At 50.2% G+C, this 13,747-nt stretch overlaps 1 protein-coding gene across 3 annotated transcripts in view; it reads right to left on the bottom strand.

The window, feature by feature from the left end:
• ATP9A (ATPase phospholipid transporting 9A) overlaps positions 1-13,747 on the bottom strand; it is a 135,356-nt gene that overhangs the window by 101,767 nt on the left and 19,842 nt on the right. For 2 of the 3 annotated variants that reach the window (XM_055393700.2, XM_055393707.2), the window contains exons 2-3: positions 2,528-2,672; positions 73-186 (exon numbers count right to left, since the gene is read on the bottom strand). In XM_055393700.2, coding sequence (XP_055249675.2) covers positions 73-186; positions 2,528-2,672 — 259 coding nt within the window. Of the gene's footprint in view, positions 1-72; positions 187-2,527; positions 2,673-3,571; positions 3,939-13,747 lie in introns of those variants that run through there. The other variant, XM_055393716.2, reaches the window with a different exon arrangement.

Below are 13,747 nucleotides of genomic sequence, written 5' to 3'. Positions count from 1 at the left end.
CGTCCTGAAGGACAGAGACCCTGTGGCTGCCCAACCTCAGACCCTCCCGAAAGGAGGCCCCAACGGACTCACCAGGGGAACCCAGTAGGTGTAGAGCGCTCCGAGTCGCATCTCGGGGACGAACTGGGAGCAGGCGAGAAGCAGGAAGTAGAGGTTGAAGAAGTATTTGAACTGGTTAAACAGCACCTGCAATGGAGAGAGACAGGAGACACTCGAGGCTGGTGGGCTCGGAGCGAGGCAGACAGGTGGCCTTTCAAACGCTCCCCGGGAGAACACAACTCACGTGGAGCCTGCACATACACTTCACACTCTGACACCTGGGTGATGAAAACATCATTTGTCAAAGTAAAGAAAAAAATGACGCCCATGGGAATTCTAAACACCAAATTCAACCCAGTGGGGACCTCTGGGTGTGGGGTCTCTGACAACAGCTGTTAGGTTTTATTTCTTAAACTTCTTCTGCAAGTGCAGAAAAGGCCACTCCAAATGCCACTGAAGAGGGTTTAGTGAAAAAGGCTTAGGTTGTAAGAGTGAATCAAAAGAGACATACGTCGATGTCTCACTGGTATGATTTCCACTCCAGACTAACTACAGCAGAATTCCATCCCACGTGGCAGGAGGGTTCTGGCGGTTTCCACTGGCCCCACGTGCCCTGGAAGTATTGTTGATACCCTGACTCACCTGGCCATCAGGCAATGAGCGGAAATGCCCTGTCTGCTCAGGTAGCAATAAATGGAGTCAAAAATCACCCTTAAGAAACATTCAGGGTCTTCCCTCAGGGCTCAGTGGTAGAGAACCCGCCTGCCAATGCAGGAGACACGGGTTCAATCCCTGGTCCAGGAAGATCCCACAGGCCGTGGAGTAACGAGACCCGTGGGTCACAACCATCAAGCCTGGGCCCTGTGGCCACCGAGCCACAACCACTGCGCCCGTGCCCCAGGGCCTGCTCTCCATGACAAGAGGAGCCTCCGCGGTGCCCGAGGGCCTGTGCTCCATGACTAGAGGAGCCTCCGCGGTGCCCCAGGGCCTGTGCTCCATGACAAGAGGAGCCTCCGCGGTGAGACGCCCCCGCACTGCAACGAGAGAGCAACCCCCGCTCACTGCAACTAGAGAAAAGGCTGCAGGCAGCAGCCAAGACCCAGCACAGCCAAAAATAAATCAATTACGAAAAAGAAATCCAGGCTGACCTTATGCTACAGTATAAGGTATTTGTTTCCATGTTCTCTCTCAGTAAGTCAGTGATTTTTTTTTTTCAGCTTTGGATCTGATTGTTGCTGCTGCTTCCACAGCCAGCTGGTGTAGTTTTGGAGGTCACAATTGATAAAAATCGATATTTAACTTAAGGATGTGCTGCGGGGGGGAAGTTTTCAGAAGGCTTGTCTGTTGATTTGTATAAATTAATGAACAAAACGGACAATTGCAGGGTAATATACTACTAAGCAAAACAAACAGCAAATACGTTAACAGAAAATCTCTCTGGATGCAAGTATTAAAATCTATCTTTAAAAGATTTCTTGGGACTTCCCTGGCAGTCCAGTGGTTAAAAATCCACCTCCGGAGATTCCCTGATGGTTCAGTGGCTAAGACTCCAAGCTCCCAATGCAGGGGGGCCCAGGTTTGATCCCTGGTCTGGGAACTAGATCCTGCATGTCACAACTCAGACTCAGCAGAGCCAAATAAATAAATATTTTAAATTTTTTTAAAAGAGAATCCACCTCCCAACGCAGAGTATGCAGGTTCGATCCCTGGTCGGGGAACTAGGAGACCATGTGCTGCGGGGCCATTAACCCCTGGCCTCAGCAAAAGACCCCACGGGCCGCAACTAAGACAGCACAGCCAAAGGAAAAAGACAAAAAAAAATTCTCCACACTTTTATCTCCCAACTTTTCTATTCTGAATATGTGTTCCAAGATGGAAAATTAAGGGGGAGGGGGGAATATAGGCACTGATTTTTTTTTTTTTTCTGTAACAAAGCTGCTGCTGCTGCTGCTGCTGAGTCACTTCAGTCGTGTCCGACTCTGTGCGACCCCAAAGACAGAAGCCCACCAGGCTCCCCCTTCCCTGGGATTCTCCAGGCAAGAACACTGGAGTGGGTTGCCATTTCCTTCTCCAGTGTGTGAAAGTGAAAAGTGAAAGTGAAGTCACTCAGTCGTGTCCGACCCTTAGCGACCCTACGGACTGCAGCCTACCAGGCTGCTGCATGCATGGGATTTTCCAGGCAAGAGTACTGGAGTGGCTTGCCATTAGGCCCTCAAAATATCTTTTTCACTCTTCTTAGGCCTAACACACCAAATAAATGTGAAGTTACTCCAACCAATCCGGGGGAGTCTCACAGCCTTGCAGACAGAAGGCAACCCCTTCCAGGCGCTCAGGACTAAGGGAGGTGAACGGCCAGTGGCGGGGGTGACGTGGAAAAGACACGGGGCGCTCGCAGGCCCCGCGGCAGGGGCCTCGGTCTTCTGAGGCTGGTGCCACTGCACACACGTGGTGAAGAAGGAAAAACGGTGCTGTCCCGGCCCATACGTACCCCAGGCAGAAAGGTGAAGAAGTTGTACTTCTGATTGTTGATGACATTTCGAGGGTACCGCTGGTCCCTCTTCTCCGGGTGCCCCAACCAGACTGTGCGGGGCCTGGGCTCGCCTCCACCGCAGCATCTCAGCCACTCGCCGCACCTGTGGCAAAGACACGCCCACACCGTCAAGACCACGCCCACACCGCCACGCCCACGCCCTCCCAGAACTTCTCTCTCTAAAGCATCATCACTGGGTCAGAACCACAGCCCCACATGGGGCTTCGGCAGGGAAAACAGAGCTGATGCATCTAAGAAGCCAGCTGTGGTCCAAATCAAAGGTGCTTTGATCCCAAGCCCAAATTATTTCAAAACGCAGGATCTGTTTTGCTTTGAAGATTTAGAAAGTAAATGCATAACAATAAAAACTTTTATCACTTTTACATGTTGCAGATGAGAGAGGAAAGCTCAGGACAGCTGAAAAAAGCCCGAGTCTGCCAAAATGTGAGAAACTGGCCTTGAAGCAGGTCTTATTCTCAAAGCTATCAAGGGTGCTAGTCACCAAGATTACTATAAAAGAAGAGAAGGAAAAGAATCTTCCTTCCACGCCCATCTCTCCTTTTTAGCAACACATTGGAGGAACACACCAGGAAGATGATGACTCGGAGCCCCACATAACCCAGAGACGGGCCAGCGTGCCAGCAGTAGGCAAGCTGACCCCAAGGGCTGCCCCCAGAGGGCAGCTCCTCAGGTGTCCTGTGCAAGGGCAGGGACACCTGGTCACCTGCCCGGCTCTGATGAAATTAGGCTGCTCTGACACACACATTCCCAACCCCGACTCGCCCAAAAAAGGCACCACATCCTTCAGGAGATCCTGTAAACAAGGCATCTTGAGAATTACGACCCTCATCAGCCCCTTGTGGTAGAAAGACCACAAACGGAATGTTCCTCCCCGGGCTCCAGCACACGCACAGGCTGGGAGGGAGGAAGCCCAGCCCTGCCAGCCCCTTGAGACGCTGCCAGCTGAAAGCAAACCTTCCCGATGTGGCCATCACGACTTACATAATTACTTGTCAGCAGCAGACCTGCCTTCTGTCCCTCCTCTTTCGGGCCAGGCATGTCCTACTGAGGTGCTGGGTACAGAGCTGAGCACACACAGGCCGTGGGCTCAGGACTCTAAAGACTGGCAAGCCAGCAAGTCGCCTGCTCAGATGCTCAAAATTTCCATGATGAAACACGATGCTCTTTCTTAAAAATAGCATCCTGGTTCCAGTAAACCGGTGCTGGGGGTGGGGCAGGGAGGCTGCTGGTGGCTCCTGTGAGGACAGGTTTCACTTCTAAGTAACTCATTCATGTCGGCCAGAGCAACACAAGGAAACCTGGAGGAGTCCAACCCCGTCCCTGCTCTGAGGTGTGAATCACCCAAGCGGGCCAGCGTGGGGCAAAGCACCGAATGAACGGGGGGTTGGGGGGGGGGGGCGTGCACTGAGCAGAAGCACACCCTTCCGTTTGCAGAAAACCTTCCTCGTGGTCTTCGACTCTGCCGTGGACCAGCAATCCTCTCCCTATCCTACAGTAATCCTGCAATGATGACTCCCAAAGCGGAGTGCTTCTAACGAAAGCCGAAGAGAACCACAGACTGCCGGCTGACTGTTCATATGAGTTCTGTTTGCTTTCTGCTGGCAGAAGGTTCCACGCAGCAAACTGCAAGGTTAAACTCTCCAAGGCTTAATCTTCAGGCGGCTCGTGCACAGGGGCAGGTTGTGCAGGGCAACCTGCCTGAGGCAGCGAAGACTGGAAACGAACCTAATCGGTCGTCAGATAGTGGGGTGGGGGCTGGTTGGGGCTTCTGTGGCGGTCCGGTGGTTTAGACTCCGTGCTTCCAATGCAAGGGGTACAGACTCAATCCCTGGTCAGGGAACTAAGACCCCACATGCTGTCTGGTGCAGCCAAAAAAGTATTAAAGCAAAAAAGGGGGTGCTGGTCAAACAAGCAGGAAACATTCATACAAGGGGATGCTCAACAGCCTTTAAAGGCGGAGACAGAGCTGCATGTGCTAAATGGTCCTATTTGCAAGATATGCTCAATGGAAAAGGCTGAAAGTTGTGTCCAGGATGCCATTCTTTGCACAAAGGCAAGAGGATAATGCGCAGACGTGCTTGAAAGTGCAGAAAACCTCTATAATGAGCTTATAACGTGCTTTCCTTTGGAAGGAGGGGGAAGGGTGCCTTTTCTTATATATTCTCCGGTCATACTGGACACATATTAACTATGGGGCTAAATGTGCCCATATTACCTATGTGTGGGGCTAAATGTGCCCATGTTACCTATGGGGCTAAATGTGCATCTATGGGTGTATTTTTGTGTGTTTTCAGCTAAATCCATAATAGTAAGCATTTATTAAGTGCTCACCTGGTCCAACCATGATTCCAGGTCCTGGGCAGGGTTGGGTGGGACCTAACTTTGGAACAAGATCCTTCACTTCTACTTCCTCACAAATACAAAAGCAGGTAAGCACTTGGCACAAGGTAAAATAAGGACTTTGTGTCACTGAGGTCTGTACAGCCAGCCCCAGACCGAAGTTCTTCCGCACACATATTAGCTGCCCTGCCTGAGCCACGCCTGTGACTTCTCACATCAAGGGACCGGGTGGAAGCTCCGCAGTCACCCTTCAGTGCCTGCTGGGTGGGTGGACAAACTCCTTCAGAGCAGTGACATACTAAGCTTCCTCAGTAGCGGGCGCTGGAGAGACACTCCTGGAGGAAAAGGTGCCCCCCCACCCCCCAGGTTCCCAGGCCGCAGCCCGGGGGGCAGGTGGGGAGCAACTGTGTGTGAGTCGTGCTGTGGTCGGCCCCGTGCCCAGCACATGATGTCCCTCGGGCCCTTCAAGGCCCCTGTGGCACCGGGGTCACCTTCCCAGGGCCTTCCCGTGGACACCCCAGGCCCCCAGCCCCTCCACGCCACAGCCGGGATTCTCTCACACCCAGGTTTTTCTGGGGGCCCTTCTGCCGGCATCCACCAGGGACATTGCGGACTCCAGCTCCCTCACAACCGGTGTGCCAACCACCGCTGTGCCAACCACCGCTGTGCCTGCCACTCTGTCTGCACTGTGGGGACTGCTGCCCGCCTGCCCCGCCTGCAGACCAGCTCCGCTCCCACCGTCCAGTGGCCTGAACTGCACCATCTCCAACCAGCCCAGCACCCCAGCCTTAGGGGGGGCCGCTGTCCAAGGGCGCCCTGCCTCGAGTTCGGGCCGTCAGCCTAGGCCACATATCCTGCACTTACTCTTTTATCAGAATTCAGTAAGTCAGTTTCCCTCCATCTCTCCACCTGATCTAGCCGAGGCCGCCCCCAACTCTGAGCTCCAGGTACGATGAGCCCAGGACGTAGGCGTGTGGCCAAGCAAAGGCCTCGACATGCTTATGGGCTCAGAGGAGGGGCCGACGAGAGGCCTGGCGGGGGGTTTTGCTAGAAATTCCAGAAAAGACATGCTCTTCACCCTGGGGCTGTTTAGGTGGCAGAAAACAAGCCTGGAGCCCTGCTCCCGTTTAGGGAGAGTCAGCCGGCAAAATGGAGTCACGAGGAAGATGCAGAGACCCCAGAGCAGAGCACGTAGGTCTGCCCGCCTCCTGGGCGTCTCCTGTGTTCCGTGTGCACTGTGTCACTTCAGTCGTGTCTGACTCTGTGACCCCAGGGACTATAGCCCCTCAGACTCCTCTGTCCATGGGATTCTCCAGCCAAGAATACTGGAGTGGGGTGCCACGCCCTCCTCCTCCAAGGGATCTTCCCAACCCAGGGATCAGACCCAGATCCCTTATGTTTCCTGCCTTGGCAGGCAGGTCCTTTAACCACTAGTGCCACCTGGGAAGCCCAAGTCTCAGGCGTCAGTAAATTGGTTTTTGTTTTTATTTTACTTTGCTAAAGCCAACGTCGGGCTTCCCAGGTGGCTCAGTGGTGAAGAACCCGTCTGCCAATGCAGAAGACGCAGGTTCAATCCCCGGGTCGGGAAGATCCCCTGGAGGAGGAAATGGCAACCCGCTTCAGTATTCTTGCCTGGGGAATCTCATGGACAGAGGAGCCTGGCGGGCTACAGTCCACGGGGCTGCAAAGAGTCGGACACATAGTCGGCAAAGCCAATGTTAAGTGGGTGTGTTAACTTCCGCCCCAAATCTAATAGTCCTGTCTGCCACATAACTGGACCATCCTTAAAGATGCATTTTTACTGGTTTGTGTATCTTCACTTCTAAGCTTTTAAAGCCTGTGGTCTTATCATCCTGACATCTCCACGCTGATTACTTTGGGGTCGCACTGGGCAAACATGGAAGTTTTACACTGAAGTTACTTAGAGTAAGAGTTGAGATCCTCATTCTCAGTAGCCAGATTCTGAGTGCTCCCCAGTCACAGGTGGCCAGTGGCATGCGCTGGACAGTGCAGACGGAAAACATTCCAGCATGACAGCGCTTCCCCTGGACAGTGTGGCTTTACAGCTTCTGTCCAAGCCCCTCCACCTGCCTTGCTGTGGACCAAACCTTAGTGCCGCTGGAACATCAGCAAGCAGACCCCCAACTGAAGGCAATTTGCTGAGCAATCTCTCACACTCCAGCCATTTTCACATACACACACACACAGAGACATACACACAGACACACACACGCACGCACATGCGCGCACACACACACGGGATTTCTACATACCAACCACCTCCACTTTCTAAGTTCTTAAGTTTGCCTCAATTTGCACGTTTTTTTTTTTTTTTGGGAGGGGGTGCTGCATTTCAATGGAGAAGGCACTGGCAAGCCACTCCAGTACTCTTGCCTAGAAAATCCCATGGATGGAGGAGCCTGGTGGGCTGCAGTCCGTGGGGTCGCTAAGGGTCGGACACGACTGAGCGACTTCACTTTCACTTTTCACTTTCACACATTGGAGAAGGAAATGGCAACCCACTCCAGTGTTCTTGCCTGGAGAATCCCAGGGAAGGGGGAGCCTGGTGGGCTTCCGTCTATGGGGTCACACAGTCAGACACGACTGAAGTGACTTAGCAGCAGCTGCATTTCAAGGCACGTAGAAGGCTTTAGTTCCTAGACCAGGGATCAAACCCATGTCCCCTGTGGGAGTCTTAACCACTAGGGGCAGGGAAGTCCTCCCGATCTGCATGTCTTAAATCAGTGATTTTCAGCAGGAAGAAGGGGGTAGTTACTGGTGTCTCCTAGGTGGAGGCGGCCAAGATTCTGCTAAACATTCTAGAAAACCCAGGACAACTCCCGCCCCCCAAGAATGATGCAGCCCCAAATGCCAGTTATGCCTTGGTTGAGAATTCCTGCCCTTTATTTCTACCTTTCTATCTTAAAAGGTAACTTAAAGAACCTCCCTGACAGTCCCATGCTTAACATCCCAAGCTTCCAATGCAGGGGCCTTGGGTCAATCCCTGGTCAGGGAACAAAGATTCCACATGATACACGACACAGCCAAAAAATAAAAACAAACAAACAAAAAAGGTAACTTAAACGGTTCAGTTCAGTTCAGTTGCTCAGTTGTGTCTGACTCTTCGCGATCCCATGAACCGCAGCACACCAGGCTTCCCTGTCCATCACCAACTCCCAGAGTTTACCCAAACTCATGTCCATGGAGTCAGTGATGCCATCCAGCCATCTCATCCTCTTCTCCCTTCTCCTGAAGTCGACCCCTTCTCCTCCTGCCCCCAATCCCTCCCAGCATCAGGGTCTTTTCCAATGAGTCAACTCTTCACATCAGGTGGCCAAAGTATTGGAGTTTCAGCCTCAGCATCAGTCCTTCCAATGAACACCCAGGACTGATCTCCTTTAGGATGACTGGTAGGATCTCCTTGCAGTCCAAGGGGACTATCAAGTCTTCTCCGACACCACAGTTCAAAAGCTTCAATTCTTCGGCACTCAGCTTTCTTTACAGTCCAACTCACATCCAACATGACCACTGGAAAGTCTAGTCTAGTCTAGCCTTGACTAGACAGACCTTTATTGGCAAAGTAATATCTCTGCTTTTTAATATGCTACCTAGACTGGTCATAACTTTCCTTCCAAGGAGTAAGCGTCTTTTAATTTCATGGCCGCAATCACCATCTGCAGTGATTTTGGAGCCCCCAAAAATAGTCTGACACTGTTTCCATTGTTTCCCCATCTAATTCCCATGAAGTGATGGGACCAGATGCCATGATCTTTGTTTTCTGAATGTTGAGTTTTAAGCCAACTTTTTCACTCTCCTCTTTCACTTTCATCAAGAGGCTTTTTAGTTCCTCTTCACTTTCTGCCATAAGGGTGGTATCATCTGCATATCTGAGGTTATTGATATTTCTCCTGGCAATCTTGATTCCAACTTGTGCTTCTTCCAACCCAGCATTCCTCATGATGTACTCTGCATATAAGTTAAATAAGCAAGGTGACAATATACAGCCTTGACGTACTCCTTTTCCTATTTGGAACCAGTCTGTTGTTCCATGTCCAGTTCTAACTGTTGTGTCCTGATCTGCATACAAGTTTCTCAAGATGCAGGTCAGGTGGTCTGGTATTCCCATCTCTTTCAGAATTTTCCACAGTAACACTATCATAAATGGAAAACTAGTATCACTTGCCATGAACAGAAGTTAAACAACAAAATCCAAACCAGGAGAAGCAAATGTTACTGAATTCCCACTGACACAGAGGCCCTGGGCTCCGAGCCGCCAGTCTGCTGCTGCTGCGTCCTCTCTTCGTTACACAGACATTAGCAAGTGTCTGCTGTTCAAAAGTGGACCCTGGGGCTTCCCTGGTGGTCCAGGGTTTAAGAATTCGCCTTCTAATGCAGGAGACGTGGGTTCGATCCCCGGTGGAGGAACAAAGATCCTACACAGGACAACTCAGTCTCGCTCAATGCTTCAAAGAGCCTGCAGGCTGCTATGAAGGTGCAGCGCAGCCAAAACTTTGTTTCAAAAAAGAGGTTTGACAGAAAACAACAAAGTTCTGTAAAGCAATTATCCTTCAATAAAAAAGTAAATTAAAAAAAAAAAAAAGTGGGCCCTGACAGGGTTAGAAATATTGAAGGAAAACTGAAAAGGGAAGTTAAGGGTCTCACTATGTCTGCATGAGATTTACTTCCTGTCCCTGAATTATTTAGACATTACCACTGTAGCACCTGGAGCCAGCATCTGCCTGTATCTGGGGAACCACTGTCCTCAGCAAAGCCGTGAGCTTGGTGGCAAATTTCCAAGTGACAAAGTCCTCCCCCGGCGCCCCCATCAGTCAAAACAGATGAGGCAGCAAGCAGCCAGGCCCCCATCTGACATCTGGATTTATACCCACGGCTCTTTTTCCAGCAGCTGCCCCACACCCCATCTGTCCAGGGGTGGAAGTCAGATCCACGGGAGGTCCAAGGGGGGCGTGCCTGGAGCTGTGGGAGCAGCTGTCACCCTGCTGTCGCTTCTCAACACCAAACTGAGCCGTCTGTCACTTTCCCAGACACATTAGCTCCTATCCCACCTTCTAGACAGGCTGGGGACAGGGGCTGCAAGACAGAACCCCTGAGTGTGAGAAATTAACGCAGAGGCTGGAAAAGAAGGAACAGGAGTCACAGTTTCAGAACAGCAGGACCACATGGGCTAAGTGATAAACACCAGCTTGCTTTTTTTTTTTGGCTGTGCTGTTTGGCACGTCGGCTCTTCATTCACCAACCAGGGATCGAACAGTGCCATGGAAGCATGGAGCCGTAACCACTGAACTGCCAGAGAAGTCCCTGAACACCGGCTTTTAAACCAGACAGACCTACATACAAAGTGCAGCCCACTCTACCCCAGCTGTGTGCCCCTGGACAGTTCACCTTCTATGCTTCCGTCTCTTCCTGTCTATTATAAGGCCTGCTTTGCTGAATCACCAAAAGGGTTAAGGACTTTATATACAAAGGGCATAAGACAATGCCTAGCACGTAACAGGCATTCCATTAATAGTAGATATTATTTCTCGAGTTATTTTTTCAGATTAAAAAACACATGAAAAATTTCTCACTAGCAACAGCGATTCAACTAGGTGAAGACGGAAGGCTAGAAATAATTGAGCTTACACTGCTCCCAGCTTAGACCATTTAAACAAAGGGAAACCAAAGGGGATGTTCTTACAGTCTGACTCTAGAACAAACAGAAGCTCCGATGGACAGCAGCGTGCTGGCCAGATGTGCGGTGGTTTCGCACAATCTGGGCAAATGCAAGGGGGAAAACAAATGTTACAGGGGGATGTGCCAAGGGAACATTTCTGGAAAAGGCAACTAGTGTAGCAAGGAGCCGCCTCCAAAGAAACAATCGCTTCTGCCACCAGCAGCAGGCACTCAGTAAGTATTTGCTAAACTGACTTCGTGACGCACCCACCCGCCCTGAAGCCGGAGTCCAGAAATCTAGAGTCTTCAGTGCTGACACTGGGCAGATCCAGGAAGAATGCAAGGAAAAATTAAATGCAACGCAGAGAACTCACAAGGGGCAGGATAGGGGAAAGGGATTAAGAGGTACCAACTACTGTCCAGCTGCAAGGATACATTACACAACACAGGGGATATGGCCAATATTTTATAATAACTATACTGATTTACATTATTACATTATTTTATAATAACTATAGACGGACTGCAACCTTTAAAAACTGTGAACCACTACACGGTACATCTAAAACTTAGATAATACTGTACACTAAATATACACAGTGTTTTTTAAAAAGCAACATAGAGGAAATAGCCAGCAGCAGTGGTTCTCAATGTGAGAATGGGGTCAGTTTGCCTCTGGGGGCACTTGGCAATGTCCAGAGAGAAGTTTGGTTATCACAACTGCAGGCTCAGAGGAGGGAAGGGCTAATGACATCTAGTGGGTAGAAGCCAAGGATGCTACTGAACATTCCAGACTGCACAGGCTGGCCCCATACAGAGGATTCAGTTCAGTTCAGTTCAGTCGCGTCCGACTCTTCGCGACCTCATGAATCACAGCACGCCAGGCCTCCCTGTCCATCACCAACTCCCGGAGTTCATTCAAACTCATGTCCACAGAGTCAGTGATGCCATCCAGCCATCTCATTCTCGGTCGTCCCCTTCTCCTCCTGCCCCCAACCTTTCCCAGCATCAGAGTCTTTTCCAGTGAATCAGCTCGTCGCATGAGGTGGCCAAAGTATTGCAGTTTCAGCTTTAGCATCAGTCCCTCCAATGAACACCCAGGATTGATCTCCTCTAGACTATCTGGCCCCAAATGCCAAGAATTGATGCTTTTGAACTGTGGTGTTGGGGAAGACTCTTGAGGATCCCTTGGACTTCAAAGAGACCAAACCAGTCAAACCTAGAGGAAAGCAACCCTGGATATTTGTTGGAGGACTGATGCTGAAGCTGAAGCTCCAATACTGTGGCCACCTGATGTGAAGAGTCGCCTCATTGGAAAAGACCCTGATGCTGGGAAAAATAGAAGGCAAAAGGAGAAGGGGGTGGCAGAGGATGAGATGGTTGGGTGGCATCACTGACTCAATGGACATGAGTTTGAGCAACTCTGGGAGGTAGTGGAAGACAGAGGAGCCTGCAGAGGTGTGCTGCAGTCCATGCGGTCGCAGAGTCGGACAGGACTTAGCGATTGTACAACAACAAAAGTGCTAACAGTCCCGAGTCTGTCCCCCACATGTCAGTGACGAGGGAAATATTCTCTAGCTGCACTGTCAAACACAGCAGCCACTAGTGACACGTGGCTGTTGAGCACTGGAAATACAAAATTTAAATTTTAGTTCACTAATTTGATGACCAAAAACAGCCACGTGAGTCTAGGAGCTGCCATACTGAACGGCTAGTCCCAAAGAACTAGAACCCGAACTGTTAAGCACTTGGGGGCTGGGGCAGGGGGCAGGGACTGGAAGGAATGGAAGGGAAGGCATGAAGGGAAACCTTGCTCTTTGTTCCAGAATTGGGACAGATTGGCTGGATTTTTTTTTAACTGGGAGAATGTAAAATCTAGAATCCAGAAGAATGCAAAGAAGGAAGCAGCCCAAAGAAGTCTGAAGTATCTCTGGCCACAGGAATGCTACTGTCTGGAGAAGAAACAAGACCACAGTCGCCCCCCTTAACCATGGGGGACGTGGTCCAAGATCCCCCAACGGGTGCCTGAAGCCAGGGCGGTTCCAAACTCCCCAGGCACTGTGCTTTCCCTAAACACACAGACCTGTGGATCAAGTTTCACTTATAAGCTAGGCACAGTAAGAGATTAACAAGAGTAACTGATAATAAAACAGAACAGTTATAACAACAAAAGTTATGTGAATGTGGGCTCTCTCTCAAAACATCTTACAGTGCAAATTAAACGGCTTTCTCACCTTAACTAAGTACTTATCACACCCTGCGACCATAGTCTTTGCAGTTGGAAGTCACGAAAACTTGCAGGAATTTCTTTTTCCCTCTTTACAATTTCACAAACAGAAGATTCATCCTTACTGTACATCTCAGCAACCTCAGCATAACATTTTTTTTTAAGTTGAGAACTTCCCATTTTTCACTTAAAGGAAACATTTTACAGCTTCCTTGTGACATATCCAAATTGCCAACATCATTATTTGGGGCCATTTTTAAGTAAAGTAAGGGTTATTTGATACAGTTGGTCTGATAACAGAGGGGGCTGAGTGACTACCAGGTCGGCAGGCGGGACAAACAATGATGGTTCAAGTCCAGGGCAGGACTGAGCAGCAAGACACAGTCTCATCGTTTGACTCAGAAGGGCAGACAGTGTGAAACTTGCGACTCGTTTATTTCTGAAACTTTCCACTTAAGATTCTTGGGCCCCTCACGCCTGACTGCAACCACAGAAAGCAAAAGCTCAGAGAAGGTGGGACTACCGTGTATCAGTGACAAGACGGCAACTTCTTTAAATGTAAAGCTCAGATCCTCTCACCTAGACGGCTACCCTTGGACATGTCTTACACAAATATTGGTACAAGGTGACTGAAGGGAAACACACTGGGATGCTCACAGCAGCAACACACAGGAGAGCAAAACCCTGGGAACAAGCAGATGTCCATGGCAGGCGGACCCCTGGACAGTGAGCCTGCAGCGTGAGCAGAACAAGGGAGAGATGCGCACGCTGGCTGGACAAGATCCAAGTGATAAAGTGGAAGGAGAAAAACAAAGCGGAAGATAGGCAATTTACTATGCTATGTTTGAATGAAAATAACATATGCTGATGTATGCATGGGGAAAAATACTGGAAAACAAACGCTCACACACGCATGG

Source organism: Moschus berezovskii, chromosome 15, assembly GCF_049115385.1.
Source record: "Moschus berezovskii isolate FMDL1 chromosome 15, NW_MosBer_1.0, whole genome shotgun sequence".
Lineage (NCBI taxonomy): Eukaryota > Metazoa > Chordata > Mammalia > Artiodactyla > Moschidae > Moschus > Moschus berezovskii.
This window is presented reverse-complemented; position numbering and strand designations above follow the sequence as displayed.